The sequence below is a fragment of the Bubalus bubalis genome, chromosome 11 (assembly GCF_019923935.1).
Source record: "Bubalus bubalis isolate 160015118507 breed Murrah chromosome 11, NDDB_SH_1, whole genome shotgun sequence".
Taxonomy (NCBI): Eukaryota; Metazoa; Chordata; class Mammalia; order Artiodactyla; family Bovidae; genus Bubalus; species Bubalus bubalis.
Window position 1 is genome coordinate 163296 of NC_059167.1, and position 20234 is coordinate 183529.

Consider the following 20234-nt stretch of genomic DNA (forward strand, 5'->3'; position numbering starts at 1 on the left):
GTTACTTACGGGACTGGCTTTGGTGTATGATACAAATATAAAATGCATATACTTATATATAAAGGCTTACAATATATATTTTCTAGAAACTGCTTTTCTGCTTCAGCCATAGAACATGGGTATTCTTCCAAGTCAGAATATAAGATCTAATTCTTTATTACTTTTTAATTTGCAACTGCAGTTATATTTAATAAGCTTAATTAAGCTCCAGTATTTCTCCTCTTTGATCAATCTCTTCTTCTGAAATGGGAGACTAAAGCATGTTCCAAAGTGTCATTACATTGAAACATCAGCCAGCAAAGCAGCTTTTCACAAAATAGTTGTTGAGTGACATGGAACAAAAAAGCCTTTTATGATGTAACTCAATGAGTCTCAACCTTGGCTGTACATAAGAACTATGTAAAAATTTAAGCAAATACTGTGAAAACTTACATCTACAATAACCTGCACATGCTGTTTATAGCAGCTTCATCCATAATTACCCAAATTTGGAACAAACCAAAATGTACTTCAGTAGATGAGTGGATAGACTGTGGTACATCCAGATAATGTAATATTACTCAAAGCTTAAAGATGAGTTATAAAGTCATTAAAAAAAGACATGGAGGAACTTTAAATGCATATAACTACATGGAAAAAGTCAATATGAAAAAGCTGCATATTGCATGATTCTGGATATAACATTTTGGATAAGGATAAACTATGGAGACAGTGAAAAAAAGATCAATGATTTCCAGGGATGGCAGAAATTAATAGGTAGAGCACATAGTTTAGGGCAGTATAATGATGGATACATGTTATGATATTGGGTTGGCCAAAAAGTTCATCTGGGTTAGACCTATGGAACAAAACACCAAGAACAACCTTAAACTATGAACCTTGTTGATTATGATGTGTTACTGTAGGTTCATCAGTTTTAATAAATGTACCACTCTGGCAGGGGATGTTGATAGTGGCTACGCATTTGTGGGTGCGAGGTATATGGGAAGTATCTGCACTTTCCCCTCAGTGCTGCTGAGATCCTGAAACTGCTGTAAAAAAAAAAAATAAGGCTTTAACTGCAAAAAAACAAATACTACTACTGATATGTGGGCTCCATACTTACAGATTGTGATTTAGTTGGTCTGGATTGGTGCTTGGGAAGGTGGTGGGTTTTTTTAATAGGCTTTAATTTTTAGAGCTGGTATTTTTTATTTAAGTTCCATAGGTAATTCTTGAAGGAAAGTTACATGGCTCAAAATAGCCAGGAATTAAAACTCCCCTTCAGGTCCTCCCCACCATTCTATGCAAAACAAACAACTCTCTCACCTGAAGAAAAAAATGGACATTAAGGCTGATTACACCCAGCTCCTAGCCGGTCCAGCCTCTGGGCTGATCTCCAAAATTCCTTGCCCCAGCCACTTAAGAGAAAACTACTCTGAACAACCTTGGAGAACAGGCCCCTTAAGGGACAGTAGCTTTCCACATATATGCCTATATATACTTACTTTTTTCTTGGGTTAGGGCAGCAGCTCACTAATCTGACTGCTGCCACTTCTTGCCTCATTAAAGGTGATCTGTTCCTGTAAAGTGCCGGTCTCATTCTTTTTCCAAACCCTGCCTTCTCTAACTCCCTTACCCTACAATTCTAATGTGCATCCAGGGTGCACGTTTCATCTTTGCACCACTGTTTGGAGTTATCCACACCTGTCATACCTCTATACATCTCACCATTTTACCTCCTTAACTCAGGCCCCATTTAACTGGAAGAACCACTACCCAGTAAAACTCTGCACAAGCAAATGGCTCCCTAACACTTACCCAAAGTTTGTGTGTTTGCATATTGAAAGTCAGTCAGTCAGAAAGATAGATAAATATTAGAGAAAAGGGAACCCTAGTACATAGTTGATGAGAATGTAAATTAGCAATCACTATGGAAAACAATATAGGAGTTCCTTAAGAAATAAAAACAGAACTAGTGTACAATCTACCTTAAGTATTTTATTCCCTGAACACATTCTCCTATCACCTAGTTCTTTGGACATAACTATGCTATACTGCTTATCAGGAAGTATTTTAACTATTTAAGTGCATGTCTCCACCTCCACTAAGGCAATTTGAAAGCAGTATTGAGTTTTATTCACCTTGTCAGAACCTAGCACTAACTCAAATTCACGGTCAAGTTTTTAAAAATGTACAAACCTGATCATCAAGTATAAACTATGCCTCATTTATGCCTTATGAGGTTTTTAAGTCTAGTATTTTTCATTGGGATATATCGCTTACTAAAAAATCCTCCAGATACTTCTGCTCCCTCTGAGAGTCTGCACATTCCTCATTCCTTAGTCCAGGGAACAGAATTCTGGTTAAAAGACAGAAGCCAGATCTCCCAGCAGACCACAGACCCTTTACTTATTTAACTTCTTAGGGAGGCTGTTCCTCATTTGTAAAATGCAAATTGTTGATGCTCCTTTCACTGTGAGCAAAACCCTACACATCAGGAGTTTACATTCTTCTCCAAATGATATCTGAAGACCACTTCCCTGTTTGAACGAAGGCATTAGAAGAGGAGTTAAAAATAAGTACTATACACATCAAGTTTTACCACATTTTAATTAGTAAAACAAAATAAAATGAAAATAGGCATAGCCATGTCTCAACAGAAGAAAGAACTAAATATAATTTTATATGACAAAATGCCATCCACCATAACATATTTCCAATAATTCTGACAAATATCCGTCACAACATTTTGCAAAATTCTAAGGAAAATTACAAACTGGAGATTTACTCTAAACACACATAGGTATCTGACTACAATTTGTGCGCAAAACACCCTGAAGACTTTACTTGACCAAGATGTTGATGCTGGACGTCAGAGTTCTTCCCTCCACACCTCTAAGATGCCAGCACAGCACCTCCACTGCAGCTTACTACCAACACAGACCACACTACAGGGAAACGCAGGCACAAAGAGAATTAAAAGAAGATGTTTGTGGTAACATCAATACAATTTCTTATTTATGTGCACAAAGCATAAAAGTCTATCAGTATTAAAAAGCAAGAAAACAGAATTTGGAATTAGTCCAACCCAAAAGAGGCATCTTCAAACCTGGGGAAAAAAAAGAAAAAAAGGGTTATTACCAAATACATTTTATTTAGATTACAGAGGGCACCACCAAACTTATCTAACTTGTGCTGTATATAAATCATTCTTGGTAACAGTAGCAGCTGCAGGAGATTTTCCAGATGAATTAAAAGGGCATAACCTATTAGTTTATCCCACTGGTTCACTAACAACATTAAAGAAAAGGATACTGGTATTAGAGTTCACATCCTAACCGCACCACTTAGTAACTGTGTGACACTGGGCAGGTCAGCCAAACTCTCTGATGCTCTTGCAAATTAACCTCCCTGTCCTACAGTGCAACAGGAAATTTGAATAAGTTTTCCATGCCAAGACACACTGAGTAATAAAATCTCCCAGAAAAGCTGGATTGTCTGCTCTGGCCCCCACCTGCAGTGGCAGAGAAGTCCAATCCCCGTCTCATGCTGCTCGAGTTGGGTGCTAGAGCTGCAATACATCTGTTACAGTTCTTTACATCGAGTCACAACAATCTTGTTTCCACTTCTCTCCTCTACTGGACTGGGAGCTTCAAGACCCAACTACAGTGCCCAGACACTTAGGAATGGTGTCTCTGCAGACCCATGTCACTCTTCTCTTCAGGCTATTTAGCAAAGAGCTGCCACGCAAAGGGAGGGACAGTTCATCTTTGAAGGCCCAGAGATGCCCAATATGGAAACGGCAGAAGAGCAAACACTTGCAGGTGCTGTGGGTAACAGCTGCCTCTGCCTGTAACCCCACACCTGCAGCTCCTCTGTCCTCCCTTTAGAGGGTTAGTGATGCTGGGAAAGTCACACCCAGGACTACAGCCTTCCTCATCTCCCCCGCTCCCAGGGGCAGGGAATGGGACCCCATGGGATTCTTCTCTGCCTGCTGAATTGTTACCCTGATTAATGTCTTCCAGACTGTGAGGCCTATCATATTAGAGCTGTCTGTAATGGTCCCCAGGATACTGATATTACAATAGGGCTTCTTAAGCTTAGAAACCCACCTCGATGGTGCTGCTTACAGGTCTCGATCTATGGAAAAGAAAATGGAGAAAGGAAACAGTTAGGTTTGACTTCTGAAATACTGCATACTACAAAAGTCTAAACTTGTTATAAACAAAGATGGCAGAAGAGCCTGTGAAGAAAAACCTAGATGTTTCCTACCAGCCTGAGATCCCAAGCCATCCAGAGAACTGGAGGATGCCAGGGTTGGAGGGCCCTACCATAGCAGGGCTTGCACACAAGGCCCGTGCCTTCCGGAAACCCTCCTTGGTCCTGGGTGTGCCCGAGGCTGTCAGGAGAGCCAAGGAGGCCACAGGGAAGAAGCCTTGGGAGTGCCCGCTCTCACTGCAGGGAAGCCACTGTTCTCAGCGACCACACTGTGCCCAGCTCTCTCAGAGGGTGCCACTACGCAGAGCTTTAATAACATTCCCTGATAATCCCAGTATGCAGATGTTTTTATATCAAAGCAGCTATATGTCGCGGCTGTGCTCAGAAACAACTGTCAGTGGTTAACCAAAGAACTTGAAAACCTACCCCACTTAACTATCTGGGGTTGTTCCAAAGTAACGTGTTTCACTCGGCAGCTGTACTGATCCTTGCTGTTGGGAGTGAACTCGGCGTGGGACAGCAGGTAGAAAGACCAGTCCTTGCTGAAAGACAGGTCTGACTGCTCCGATTTAATCTTCTCCCCATTCTTCAGCAAATCGATTTCAATCTGGGGTGGATGGAACCCAGACACATAGCAGTTCAGGTAATTTGGCTTTCCATCTTCTGGTGGGTGTCTTGAGTACACTTGAATCTTTGGACGACCTGAGGAGCGGCAGGGAAAGACAGATGAAATTGCAGAGCATTCCACTTGGGGCTACCTTGGTCTAAAGCTAGATCAGGCACCAAATGTTTATACTGGATCCTCCATTTCTCCCAATTCCACTTTCCCTTGGGCCAAATGACCTTCCATTTTTGCAAAAGGCCACCTCCAGTTTGTGGGATACACCATGACTTAGTATCTTTCCAACATAATTCCCCTACACATGTCTTTCAGGCTTTTTCTCGCAGATTTCTAGTAACATCTTTTTCTGTCAATGGACACTGTGCTGTATCTTTTAAGAATTGTGTGTGGAGGCTCTCAAGAAGGCTTCATGGCTCCTCAGCACATAGAATCTATATCACTCAAGAGTCTACATGATTTGGCCCCAGTCTACTGATCGAGCTTCATTTCTCACGTCACACACCCTCCAGAGTGGCCACATCAAAACACTCCCTGATTATACCCTGTTTCAGCCCCGTCAATTATTTTCCTTACATTTACTTCTTTCTTCCTGGTCTCCTGTCTAGATGCACACCCACCAGACTTCTCAATAGGTGCCTAGTACAGAGCCCTGCGCAGTGCAGCTGCTTGGTAAATGGCAGGTGTGATTACTGTTACCTCCTTGCTCAGGTTCCTAACAGAGTCAACCCAAAGTATATTTCTACAGAACACAACCTGTTCATCATGTCTAGAGTGTATATGACAAATCTCTATCTGAATGTGCACCTGATTTCATGAGCCAGACAACAAAGAAACAAAAGTGAAACACCTACAGGGGCTGGAAAGCACCTTAGATGAGTGGGTTGGGCTGGGGAAGAACAATAGGGAAGAGTGAGGACTGTGGCAAATGGGAAACATCATACTCTCCATTAGGACCAAGTGGAGTAATGCATGTGACAGTGGAATCTGCATTTTTAATGAGCATGGCCAAGTGACTTCCATACTCTGCCAGGTTGAGAATATTACATATTGCTACAGGACAGGTGGATTCCAAAATGAGATGCATGTTTAGACCCTCCATGAAAATGTGGAAAAAAATATTATAAGCTATATATATTTTTCTAAGTGAACTGTTAATGCTACTAAATTTACAGACTGATATAAATATATGTATATAATCCAAATACAAATACACTCAGGGGACATGATTACATAGGTCAGTTCATCCTCTATGTCCAGGAGGTACAGAGAAGGAGGAGTCCAGGCCACTGTGACTGGATATATCTCTGTAGAATCATCCCATCATCAAAGAAAAGATCCCTAGTCCCACTAAGAGCTAGACTGGAAATACTATGAAGCCCTGGTATTTTTCCATCGTTCAAAGTGAAGATAAATCAGAACCTCTTTACATTTGAGCTTCTAATAAGTGACAGTTAAGTTGCTCAGTCATGTCCGACTCCTCGCGACCCCATGGACTATAGAGTCCATGGAATTCTCCAGGCCAGAATACTGGAGTGGGTAGCCTTTCTCTTTTCCAGGGGATCTTTCCAACCCAGGGATCGAACCCAGGTCTCCCGCATTGCAGGCGGATCTAATAACTAGACCATAATACATACTACAGTATTGAGAGCACAGGTTCATCCCACCTGGAATCCTCCCTTAGAGGGAGCTAGGCAGGTTTGTGCAGGGGGCGGGTTTGCAAGGGTATCACAACAGTAATTTCCAAAAGTAGGAGGTATATCCAACAGGTCTGGGTTTGAATCTGGCTTCAGCCACTTATTGCTTCTGCATTTGGGGGAGAGTTATTTTAGTTTAACTGAAAACTTAATTTACACCCAGACTGAAATAAAACCTACACAGGGAAAGAGCAGAAAATAGACACCACCACCCCCCACCCCCAGCAAAGTGAATCACACTTACATGTTTTTTGTATGTCTTCTAGAAATCCCCCGTGTATTTTCCAAGCATATATTCTCTTGGAAATTTTCTAATGAACATACTTTTAAGTGTCTGCTTGTTATTATTTGAAAGAATTCTATAGCCACAACAAAATAGCAGTAATAGTGATAATACAGACATCATGTGTTTTTTTGGCAAATAAATTTTAAATTCCATTTTCACATGAAAGAGAAATCTGAGCTTCAGTGTACTTAGAAGGTGTCTAAACACAGTGTCCCTGACACCCTGGGTAAGTGCATTGATTATTAGCCCTAGTTTTACAACCTTTCTGACTGATAAACCTTCACTTGCTCAAAACTGAAAGTAGAGACACACTTCATATTGGAAAGAACCAGGCCAGGAGCCAAAGGAGGAAGCCCTTTGCGAACAAAGGCCACAGCCCATACCCGCCCAGCTTGCTCCCTAGAACCTCACCCCAGAAGACTGTGAAAAACGCATCAGTGACTGCCCAAGGGGCGCACCACCCGGCCAAGGCTCTGGTCAGGCTCTACTGTCTGCCACTTTTCAGCCTCCATTTCCTCATTTGTGACACCCTGATGATAGGCTCTCCAGGCTGGTCATACTTTCCTTCATGACCAATGTAGACAGCATATTAAAAAGCAGAGACATTACTTTGTCAACAAAGGTCCGTCTAAGTCAAGGCCATGGTTTTTTCAGTAGTCATGTATGGATGTGAGAGTTGGACCATAAAGAAAGCTGAGCGCCAAAGAATTGATGGTTTTGACTTGTAGTGTTGTAGAAGGCCCTTGTGAGTCCCTTGGACTGCAAGGACATCCAACCAGTCCATTCTAAAGGAGATCAGTCCTGGGTGTTCATTGGTAGGACTGATGTTGAAGCTAAACTCCAATACTTTGGCCACCTGATGGGAAGAGCTGACTCATTTGAAAAGACCCTGCTGCTGGGAAAGATAGAGCTCGAGAGGAGAAGGGGACGACAGAGGATGAGATGCTTTGATGGCATCACAGACTCAAGGGTTAGGGTTAGCGTAGACTCCGGGAGTTGGTGATGGACAGGGAGGCCTGGAGTGCTGCGGTTCATGTGGTCGCAAAAAGTGGGACACGAACTGAGTGACTGAACTTAACTGAACTGATGATAGGCACCGTATTTACATCGCAGACCCCTTTCACAATTAAATGACGCAGCACACAGCGCAGGACAGACAGCTGTCAACGGGGACCTCTATGATTATTATTCAAAGCGAAGTGTAAGGAGAACAAGAGAATTAACGACGAGAATTGGTTTGTTAAACCTCAAGGCATTCCACGAAAGTCGCCAGAAAATTCCTCATTCTGGTTTGGTCCCTTATTTGGGGAAAAGTACAGAGGGGCAGGTGAACCTGCCCGGCTCCTGCTGGAAGCTCCAGGCCCTCTGGATGCCAGCTGGCCGACATACGCTGGCGGCGACTCCCCCAAAGCCCACGCGTTGTCTCCACCCGTTCGCAGCCCCCAACCCTGCCCTCTGGGACCCGCCAGCCCGCCCCCCACTCCAGAGATGCGCGGGGGCAGCCAGAGCCCCGCGAACCAGCGGAAGACAATCCCTCTCCCACCTCGCCCGCCCTGAACCACATCCGCACCCAGGAACTCCGTCCCGACCCACGCGGTACCGTCCGGGCGAGCCAGGGGCTCCCTCCCCACATCCCGGGGAAGCTGGCGACCTGGGGTCGCACCCCCTCCCCACTCCCCGCGCACCCCGCCGCTTCCACCGCCCGAGACGAAGCCGGGTGCTCCTCCACCGAGCTGGGAAGGAAAACTTGGGAGCGGGACGGGGGTGGACAGGGTTAGTGCCCAGGGTGCCAAGTGGGTGTGATCGGGACAGGACGGGCTGGCGGAAGAGGGGAGAGAGGAGAGGACACTCACGCTGGATGGCGTCCAGTCCAGACAGCGACAGCAGCCCGAGAAGGACCAAGGCCACGAAGCGAGCCATGCTTGCAGCAGCGGTGGCGGAGTGAGCGGCTGGGCTCCGCGCTCGCCTTTATAGTCCGCACTCAGGCAGCCAATCGGAAGCCTGCCCGCCGGGCCGTCACAAGTCTCCGAGCGAACTAGGCCGGGGCAGGTTAGAAACAGGCTTCCCCGTTTTCAGTTTCATTTTCTCGTAAGTCTCATGATGCTTAGGAAGGCAGGGTTGGGCTCGGTGCGTTCGCTGCCTGTACATCAGCGCCCTCTTATCTGGGGTGCGCGCCCAAGCTTGCGGCGCACACCGCTCACCCTAGAACTTCAGTGTGGACGAACCCTCGCTTTTCGGAACAGCACCAGAAAGGCAAAGGGACTTGCTTACCATGCATGCCACAGCCAGTTAGGAGCCTAGCACCTGGTTTTCAGTCGGGAAAACTGAAGCCTAGAACTGTTAAGGGTAAGGACAGAGACTGAACGGTACTGGGCAGAATCAGAACTCGGTTCGCAATTCCAGCCCAGAAATACGTTGCAAGTCTTCTGGATTCTCTGGGCAAGAAAAGTTTCCAGGAACCTCGAGGCCTCATGGAGCCAGCTCAGAGAACCATCTGGCATGAAGGAGGAGTTTCTTGCTTCCTGAATATGTTCCAAAAAGGAAAGGCATTTCGGAACGTCTGTGCCAAGAAACTCTGGTCCGTATCTTGCCGTTGTAATTTAAGTAATTGATGGTTTGTGGAGAAATGACCACTGAGGGTAAAACTCTTATAAAAGCAGTAACTGCTTAGAGCATCAGAGTATCTACCGCCTCGAGGGACGTTACTCCCTGCGAATTAGCACACTAGAATGGTGGTTGGCACGGACTTGGTACTTGATGAACTGAATGAATGAGTGTACAGATGAGTGGCTGGTGAAACTCATGAAGGAAGGGATGGCTGAACATATGAGGGAATACGTGAATAAACCCTAGGATGTAGGAATTACCCCGTTACATTTTTAGGGATAGGAAAACAAAGAGTGAGGGTACAGACTGGCCTGAAGATAGAGGACTGGACAATTTTAGTATGAATTTGGGTTGCATCTTCTGTGGGCTCAAACAAAGAAGTTAGACCTATAGATTCTAAGAGGGTGTCAGTGTTACAAAGACTCGTTAAGAAGACCCACTCTCCGTAGATAACATAAAAAGGAGCTGACATTACCTGGTGGCTGAGTCCAAGGATCATTTCTGGAGTGGAATACCCGGAAGAGGAAGTGAACCTGGGGGCCGAGAGTGACAGAGGTCTTGGAAATCACCCTGGTGTGCAGCTGAAGGGAGGTGGGTGGTGCTTCCCCAGAGAGCCCAAGAAATGTCATCTGGATTCCTTTCCCCTAGTTTTAGACCTTTCAGTAATCCCTGTTGTGGAGCTTGGGTCTACACTAAAGAAAGCAGGTTACTCTCCACAGACCTAATGAAGGGGAATGTGCACAGAGAGAGCCCCAGGGAGCACATACTGGGTGTTCTGTGATCCTAAGCGTCTACTACGATTATTGATGCTCTTTACCTACTTTTTCTACCAGCTCTCTCTATAGCTCTCTTGAAATAAAAGAATAATTGTCAGATATAATGTCATGAGGAATGACACTCCTTCCCCTCCCTTTTGTTTGTTGTTAACTCATTTAAGGCTCTTAAGGCCTGTAAAGTTATGACCAATCTAGACAGAATATTAAAAAGCAGACATTACTTTGCCAACAAAGGTCCGTCTAGTCAAAGCTATGGTCTTTCCAATAGTCATGTATGGATGTGAAAGTTGGACTATAAAGAAAGCTGAGCGCCAAAGAATTGATGCTTTTGAACTGTGGTGTCGGAGAAGACTTTTGAGAGTCCCTTGGACAGCAAAGAGATCCAACCAGTCCATCCTAAAGGAAATCAGTCCTGAATATTCATTGGAAGAACTGATGCTGAAGCTGAAACTCCAATACTTTGGCCACCTGATGCAAAGAACTGACTCATTTGAAAAGCCCCTGATGCTGGGAAAGATTGAAGGCGGGAGGAGAAGGTGACGACAGAGGATGAGATGGTTGGATGGTATCACTGACTCAATGGGCATGAGTTTGAGTAAACTTTGGGAGTTGGACAGGGAGTTCTGGTGTGCTGCAGTCCATGGGGTGGCAAAGAGTCGGACAGGACTGAGCAACTGAACTGAACTGAAGGCCTGTAATGTTAGTGTTGAATTATTTTCTACTGCCCTGGGGGTATAGGAAGAAGGAGAGCTAGTGGAAACTTCTATAGTCCTTGTTTACCACATCACAGACAAATACTGTAATACTTAAAATTCTTACAAGATAGAATCTGATCTATTCCCTAAGAAAATCTATTTTAAAAACACTTTTTTAAAAAGCAGTGAAGACAGAGAAAAGTGCATTTTCCAATTACTTCTTTTTTATATTCTCTTACGAGAGCAAACTTCTGGAAATCTACAAACATGGCCTTTTGATAGTGTTATCTCTCATGAGTAGGATGAATGATGGAAATGGTTTTTTTGGCCCTAATGACTTTCCTAAAAAAATTTTTACTGCGTTTATTCACAGTAAATATTTTCCCGAATGTGGAAGAAATGGAACTACATACTCTTCTGTTGATGATGTAAAATGGTACATCTATTTTGGAAAATAGATTAAGTTTTTTAAACTTAATCATACACTGGCCATATGACCCAACCACTCCACTCTAGGTGTTTACCCAAGAGAAAATGAAAGTGTATGTCGATACAAGGACTTGTACAAAACTGTTAAAAGCAGCTATATTGGTAACAATCAGAAATTGGAAAAAAGCCAAAGTTCCATCAACAGGCAAATGGATAAACAAATTATGGCAGCTATCCATACAATAAACAATGCATGAATTACTGGTACACACAATACCATGGATGAAATAATTAGGCTGAAAGAAAAGAGAGACAATAAATGAGGCTTCCTAGGTTTCATTAGTGGTAAAGAACACTCCTGCTAGTGAAGGTGACATAAGAGACATGGGTTTGATCACTGGGTTGGGAAGATTCCCCTGGAGGAGGGCATGGCAACCCACTCCAGTATTCTTGCCTGGAGAATCCCATGGACAGAAGAGCCTGGTGGGCTATGATCCTTGGGGCTGAAATAATTAGGCTGAAAGAGGAAAAGTGAGATAGTAAAAGAGTAAATGTGCATGATTTTTTGTATTTAAAATTCTAGGAAAGGCAGACTAGTCTATGTAACAGAAGCAGATGGTTGGTATCCAGGGGTCAGAAGGTGCATCTGGAGCTTAAAGACACTTTGGGCAGGTGACGGATATGTCATTATCTTGAGTATGATGATGGTTTCTCAAGTGTATACATACTGTTCAGTTCAGTTCAGTTCAGTTGCTCAGTCGTGTCCGACTCTTTGTGACCCCGTAAATCACAGCACGCCAGGCCTCCCTAGCCATCACCAACTCCCGGAGTTTACTCAAATCCATGTCCATCGAGTCGGTGATGCCATCCAGCCATCTCATCCTCTGTCATCCCCTTCTCCTCCTGCCCCCAATCCTTCCCAGGTTCAGAGTCTTTTGCAATGAGTCAACTCTTCGCATGAGGTAGCCAAAGTATTGGAGTTTCAGCTTTGGCATCAGTCCTTCCAATGAACACCCAGGACTGATCTCCTTTAGAATGGACTGGTTGGCTCTCCTTGCAACATATAGTGTAGAACTTATTAAATCATATACTCTAAGTGCAATTTATCATATGTCAATTATACCTCAATAACCCTTTAAAAATAAGCTGGACTTGCCTGGTGGTCCAGCGTTTTAAGAATCCTCCTGCCAACGCAGGGGACACAGGTTCAATCCCTGGCCCGGGAAGATTGCGCAAGCTTTGGGTCACAACTACTGAAGCGGGCATGCCCTAGAGACCATGCTCCACAACAAGAGAAGCCACCGCAATGAGAAGCCCACGCCTCAGAACTGTAGCGTAATCCTGCTCATAGCAACTAGAGAGAGCCTGCACGCAGTAGCTAAGACCCAGCAGAGCCAAAAATAAATTAATTAAAAATTATAACCTAAAAGCATAGGTACCAGTATCTTTGTTAGGCCAAAGAAGAATGAAGTCCTTGAACAGAAAAAAACAAAGTAAGGATATTGAAGTGGGGAGAAAATAGGACTAGGTTGAAGCTCAGGTGAGTTGGGTTGCACCTTAAGAGATCTCAGTCAGCGCTTCTCTGAGGCGGGCTCATCAAGCAGCCAGAAAACCCAGGCCCCCTGGAAGGAGAGGAACAAGCACAGCTAGGACATCCGTGCCCGGGCTCTGGCAGATGTTGTGTCACTCTTCAGAGCGTGGCTCATGCAGCACAACGTCAGCTCCACTTCTAGGAGCTCTTAGAAATGCAGACCCTTGGGGCCATCCTAGACCTACTAAGTCAGAGCCTGCATTTTAACAACCTCCCAGGTGATTCATCCACACATTAAAGTTTGGGAGGCTGCTGATCCAACTACATGACAATCCAGAAGGTAGGTCTTTCTTTTACAGATGAAGAGACCGTTTCAGAGAATTAAGACGCTTGTCCATGTTCACTCTGAGCTACAATTCAAGTGCTAGCCCATGTGATTTGCAAGGCTTCATATATCCACTTGAAAACCACTTCTGAGAAGGTTCACAGGAAATGTTTCACTGGGTGGCTTGGCTCAGGGCAAGAATTAAAAGCATACGAAGGATGCAGAGAAGCAGGAACTATTAACACAATGTGTAGTAGTTTGGGGTATTGTTTTAAACCCACATTTATTTTTTTCTGCCATAGATAAAAAGTATTATACACATATGATAGAAAATTGGAACAATCTAAAAACTATAAAGAAACTTAAAACCACAGTGATTCTGCACATCAGAGGACTATCGTTAATCGGCTTAATGAGCTTGAAGATGGCTGCCTGCTCAAAAGAATGTCTATACGTGTATAACTGAATCCCTTTGCTGTACAGCAAAGGTTGGCACAACATTGTAAATAAACTCTACTTCATATAAAAAAATAGAATTCCATCCTGGTTAGATCTGTTTGGGGGCTGGAAATCCTCAGTCTTTTGTGTTAAATTCTGTTAGGTAGTTAGAATAGAAAACAGGAGTCCAAAATGGCGGTGGCTAAAAGACAAGGCAGGGGAAAGCCCTTGAAAATAGAACAAAGGAAGGTCAAGAGAAGCTCCGAGGACCGGAACGAGGACCTCAGGTAGAACAAACAGCACTCCTGGCTAGCCCAATTTACATAGGGCAGGCCCATGGGGAGGAAAAACATATAAAAAGAGGAGCGAAAGTGTGCTGTCTCTCTCTCCCGCACGCTGGCACCTTCCCCCACTCTCTTCTCTTCACGTCTTTGGGTCGGCATGCCCTCACACCTCGAGGATGGATTCCCATGCTATTTTCTAAATAAAATGGAGCTGTAACACTACTTTGTCTAAGAGCTATAACACGGTCTGTCCAAGACCTGAGAGCTGTGACGCGCTGAGGGCTTTAATGTCCATCATTCCAAATCTTTGTTGTGACAAGACAGAACTAAGGAGGATACACTCGCCTGATAATTCCATTGAATGAGTGAGTGTTGCTGTGTCCGACCCCATGGACTGTAACTACCAAGGTCCTCTGTTCATGGAATTCTCCAGGCAAGAATACTGGAGTGAGTTGCTATGCCCTCCTGCAGGGGATCTTCCCAACCCAGGGATTGACCTGGGTCTCCCACATTGCAGGTAGAATCTTTACTTGTCTGGGCCATTAAATACAGGCTATGTCAGCTGAGTACAGGCTTGTGGCAAATGTAAATACTGTAAGGATAAAGCAGAAGAAGACTCTAGACTGCCAACCAGGAAACACCAACCTAGAGTTCAAGTCAGCACAGTAATTAACTTATTAGCAACCACCTAAGGTGTTCATTCTGACTGAATTCTCAGGTTTGTGCTGTTATAAAACAGGCAACAGATCCAAAGGAAATGGGACACAGAGGGGAGTGTTGTTTCCTGAGAGTTAGAAGCCATACCAAGGGCTGGAAAAACTTGGCAAAATCCCGGGAAGCCTAGTACTGTTATCACTAATTGAGAGAGAGTTATCTGGGCAGACTAAAGTTGAGGCAGGTGAAGGATCTGGTTGCTGAGGAATCTCTGCCAAAGGCTTGTGTGTAACCACCACACTCTTCCAACTGCCAATGTGATCTCATTGGAAAATCATACCAACTGGGTATAAAATAAAGTAAGCAGTACAAAACTAAACAGTAGTAACCACAGTGTTGCAAGTACTGAATACTTCTTATTTTTAATTACAATTCCAATACATGATGGATGTCTGCTGCCAAAATGCAATAACTCAGAGGTGTACTGAGTGAAAGTGAGAGTTGCCCTCCTGTGTCTGCTCCTCCCTCTCGCCTCCCCACAGGAAACAGTTCAGCTTTGGTGCCGATCCCTTCATTTGCCTGCATGCTAAGTTGTGTGTGACTCTTTGTGACCCTGTGGACTGTGGCCCACCAGGCTCCTCTGTCCATGGGATTCTCCAGGCAAGAACACTGGTGTGCGTTGCCATTTCCTCCTCCAGGGGATCTTCCTGACCCAGGGATCTAACCTGTGTGTCTTACATCTCCTGCATTGGCAGGCAGGTACTTTACCTCTAGTGCCAACTAGGAAGCCCATCCCTTCATAGATATATTGAAATATTGTATACAGTTTAGAAGGTGATGAATTTTTAAGTTATAACTACAGAGCCTGCTCTTATGAGGTGTTCAGAACTCAGTGTCCACTAAAAGCATAAAGAGAGTTAGAGTCAGCCTCAGTCCTCAGCTTGGATGTAGAGTGAGGTTAGGTAGATGCTGAAGCCAAGACTCCCTGTCACTGTGGGGGCACGGGACAACCGCAGGAGCCAAGGCTTAGGTGCCGTCCCTGGGGGCTACTGCACCAGTGACTGAGCCACTGGCCAGCCGCCCTTCTTGGGTGTTTTCCCTTCGTAGGCCCTTGGGTCTGCATCTCAGAACCTACGCCAAACTGCAGAATTCAAACTTGGATTTTTTGATCCTGCCTGGGATTCCATGTAGCACTCTCAAAAATTAAGCATCTCCTGCAAATGTCCTTTTTCCCTTTGGGCAAATTCCTCTAAGCCCCACCTTCCCACTTCCCAGCTTGCTTGACTGACACCTGCCTCTGACCAGTCAGAGTGTGTGGTCTTTTCTGGCCACCCCCTCCTATGTTGAACCTGCATCAGATTCTTTCCTCTCTACTTTCTGGTTTCTTGGACTTTTCTAAACACTTCTCCTTAAACAGGATTGTGAAGAAACCAGGAAGAATTGTTTAGTAACCAATCAGAAATTTAAAACAAGCAGGGAAAAAAATGCCAGAGATGTATACACAAGAGCCATCAAACACACAGTAGGACCAGTGTCGGTACAAAGGAGGGCCAGTAAGTAGAAGTGTGATGAGTCTGTAATCATTTTCCCTTATTTCATTATTTATTATCATTGTTGTCTATTATGGTTTTAACTGTAGATCAATTTGCCACAAATGGGTTTGCTAAAAGACAACTTTTCATTTATCAAATTAGCCAAAAATCTATCTAATGACCAATGACTACAATACTGAGGTGGGACTTTCCCCTCTGCTGTTCAATACCCTGAGAGCTGAGTAGATGAAGTAGCCCCCACCATTACCCCACAAAAGCCAGGATATGATGGGTGGGGGGTGGGTCAGAGAGAATTCATTCAGCATTTATTGGGAACAATGGAGATTCTACAAAATTAGGACATTCCATAAATATTTAATGAACTTGCTGATTTCTAGTTCATAGTATATCAGATATTTTCCAGATCTTTATATAGAGAACTGCCTACTTATCATGAACAATAATAGACATTTCTGTGGTTGGGAGAATAATGCCTCCCCCCATACCCCAAAAAAGATATTTATAGCCTAATTCCTGGAACCTCTCAATACGTTACCTTACATAGCATAAGGGACTCTGCAGGTGTGATTAAGGTTGGGGACCTTGAGATGAGGAAATTATCAGAGATGATTTGGATAGGCTCAGTATAACCACAGAGGTCATTAGAGCAGAGAAATTTATTTCCCTGACTGTGGTCAGAGGGAGTTGTGACTACAGAAGCATGATCAGAGAGCTGCAGCATGCTGGCTTTGCAGGTGAAGAAGGGGTCATGGAGCAAGGAATGTGAGCAACTTCTAGAATCTGGGAAAGGTAAGCACATGGAATATCCTATACTCTCCAGCAAGAAAAGCTGCTGCTGGTAAGTCACTTCAGTCATGTCCGACTCTGTGCGACCCCATAGGCGGAAGCCCACCAGGCTCCCCCATCCCTGGGATTCTCCAGGCAAGAACACTGGAGTGGGCTGCCATTTCCTTCTCCAATGCGTGAAAGTGAAAAGTGAAAGTGAAGTCGCTCAGTCGTGTCCGACTCTTAGCGACCCCATGGACTGCGGCCTTCCAGGCTCCTCAATCCATGGGACTTTCCAGGCAAGAGTACTGGAGTGGGGTGCCATTGCCTTCTCCGAGCAAGAAAAGCAGCCCTGCTTAATTTTAAGCCCAGGAGATTTGTGTTGGACTTCTGACTTAAAGAACTGTAGGATGATAGATTGTATTTTTTAAGCCATCAGGTTTGTGGTAGTTTATAACAGCAGCAAGGAAAAAAACAAAAACATTCATACAGCTCCAGAATCATACAGTTTCGGGCATTTGTTGCCAGGAGCCTATCTCAGTGTAAACATTTGCCTTTTCTGTGTTGTCTTTACCTGTTAGTTAACTAGATCTAGCCACACAGCACATTTGGGGTACTTTCCTTATGAGGGAGGGCTCTCAGCAGCCCAGCAGCTGAGGGGAGGAGCTTTGCTGGGCCCCAGCTTGGTCAGGAGCCTTGGTCCTCCCCTCCTGTCATGGCCCCGGCTGAGCTGAGGCAGCCCCGGGGATGTAGGCCCAGCTGGCACTGCCATTTCTGTTCAACTCCTCCAGCGTGCGCCCACTGAGGCAAAGCACTCCTGGCTCTACCAGTGGCTGCCATGCTGAGAGCAGGAGCCCTCTAGTCTCCAGGACAACGGTGCCCGAAGCTCTGGCTTCTTTCTTCTTGGTCCGGCCCCAGCCTGTCCATCAGGCCTCCGTGTTCACAGCAGTCAGGTGCTACCCGCATCTACTGTCGCCTTGCTAGGTGCTGGGTGCTGGGCTGGTCTGGGGAAAATTCTTTCCTCAAAGAGTTCAGACATTCTGGTTCATATACCTTGGATAGATAATGATTCCAGAAAAGTAACCTATTTCACATAGAGGGTTCAAAGAGCCTGTGAAGGACTTTGGTGCCAAGAAAAACAATGTGGACTTAACCTTTGGACCATGATGCTGGTGCCAGCAGAGCTGGGGCTTTGTTTCTGTTTTTTCCTTTTGGTTTCTTTACAGCATTTTCTGTTTGGTATTTTAAGTAACTTTTCCACTTAGCTTATTTTTTCAAATTATAAAGTTCGTATCCCTTATGAAAAGTTCACACAACATAGGTAAAAATAAAGATAAAAATGTAAATCACCTGTTAAAACTACTATCAAAAAATACCCACTTCTAATGAACTAATGTATGTTCCCAGACTTACATTAGAAGGGGATGACAGAGGATGAGATGGCTGGATGGCATCACCGACTCGATGGACATGAATTTGAGTAAACTCCGGGAGTTGGTGATGGACAGGGAGGCCTGGCGTGCTGCGATTCATGGGGTCGCAAAGAGTCGGACACGACTGAGCGACTGAACTGAACTGAAGTGATAGAATACATGATGATGGTTTAGTTGCTAAGTTATATCCAACTCTTTTCAACTCCATGGATTGTAGACCACCAGGCTCCTCTGTCCATGGGATTTCTCAGGCAAGAATTCTGGAGTGAGTTGCCATTTCCTACCCTGTATTTCATTCTTTTTAACGTCTGAGTAATATTCCATTGTGTGTGTGTAGTGTGTACTTAGTTGCTCAATCATGTTCAACTCTTTGAAGCCCGTGGACAGGCTACGTTGTCCATAGGGGTTCTCCAGGCAAGAATACTGGAGTGGGTTGCCATGCCCTCCTGCAGGGGATCCTCCCAACCCAGGGATCGAACCCAGGTCTCCCACATTGCAGGCGGATGGGTTCTTTACCATCTGAGCCACCAGGGAAGCCCACATATGTCCTGTCTCTTCTTTATCCATTCATCTGCCAATGGACATTTAGGTCGCTTCCTTGTCTTAGTTATGGTAAATAACACTGCAACAATTATTTATCTTACTTGCTCCATATAAACATATATATAAATAATGCTATTTACTTTTGGGCACTGCTTAATTTTGTATATAATGGAATCACTGTATATATTTGGGGGAACTTGCTGGATTTTCTTCACTAACATTTTTTTTGTGATTCATCCATGTTCATTTTTATAAGGACAGTTGGACAATTCTTTCATTTTCAACCTGTATAGCATTCCATTGTCTGAATGTATCTTTTTAATCCAGCTTTAAGTTGTTTGCAGTTGATTGCCATTGGAAAGTGTTGCCGAGTGAACAGTTTTTACACCTATTGCAGGTGCTTGTGCACGAGCTTCTCTATGTTGGATCAGAAATGCTGGGTCATAGGGCATGTGCGTATTTAACTTTACTACATAATACTCTAGTTTTCCAAAGTTGTTTTATCAGTTTATGCTCTCACCAGCAATGTAATGAGTTCTCCTTAGGGTATGTTTTTCCCAACACTTGGCATATCCAGATTTTTAAAGCTTGTGTCATTCTGATGGTATGATGGGTTTTAATTTGCATTATGTATATACATACTCCATTAATTTATTATATATAATACTATATTGGTTTGTAGTGTGATATATTCTAGATACAATCCTTTGTTTTAGGTATGGCAAATATATTCAAATCTGTGACTTGACTTTTTACTTTTTTTATGGAGTCTAACTTTATTGTAGTTCTAAATCATGAGATTAATCAATCAGTCTTTAGCTATATACATATAATTTGTGACTTCTATGTTGAGGGTTTTTTTCATAAAAATGGGTTTTCTTTTTTCCTGTGTTTAAAATTTTTGTTTGGTATTTAGCTCTTTTTCTGATGGAACTTACAGTTGTGCATAGTGTGAGGTGGTTGTTGTTGAGTCATTAAGTCGTGTCTGACTCTTCGACGCCATTGGGCTGTAGCCCGCCAGGCTCCTCTGTCCACGGAATTCTTCAGTAACGAATACTGGAGTGGGTTGCCATTTCCTTCTCCAAGGGATCTTCCCAACCCAGGAATCCAACCCACGTCTCCTGCATTGGCAGGCGGGCTCTTTACCACTGAGCCATCAGAGAAGCCCATAGCGTGAGGTAGGGACTTATTTTTCCACCACATATTGATAGCCATTTGTCTCAGCACCATGTTTTTTCAAAAGCCCTTCCTTTTACAATTGATCTGAAATGCCTTGTGTATCAAGTTTCCGTGTATTCACAAGTTTGTTTCTGGGCTCTATTCTGTTCGTTGGTCTTGATCCATCCTGAGTCATTTCCATTCTGTTTTAATTATAAATCTCTCACCTTATTATTCTTCA

General features: G+C 44.1%; 1 protein-coding gene across 1 annotated transcript; it reads right to left on the minus strand.

The window, feature by feature from the left end:
- Positions 1-2573: 2573 nt before the first annotated feature.
- On the minus strand, positions 2574-8811 carry LOC112587745 (beta-2-microglobulin). The gene is made up of 4 exons (XM_025295067.3): positions 8656-8811; positions 4627-4902; positions 4095-4122; positions 2574-3091 (listed from the first exon to the last, which is right to left on the minus strand). The coding sequence occupies exons 1-3, from the start codon at positions 8720-8722 to the stop codon at positions 4109-4111; spliced, it is 357 nt and encodes a 118-aa protein (XP_025150852.1). The 5' UTR covers positions 8723-8811; the 3' UTR covers positions 2574-3091; positions 4095-4108.
- Between the last annotated feature and the right edge of the window lie 11423 nt (positions 8812-20234).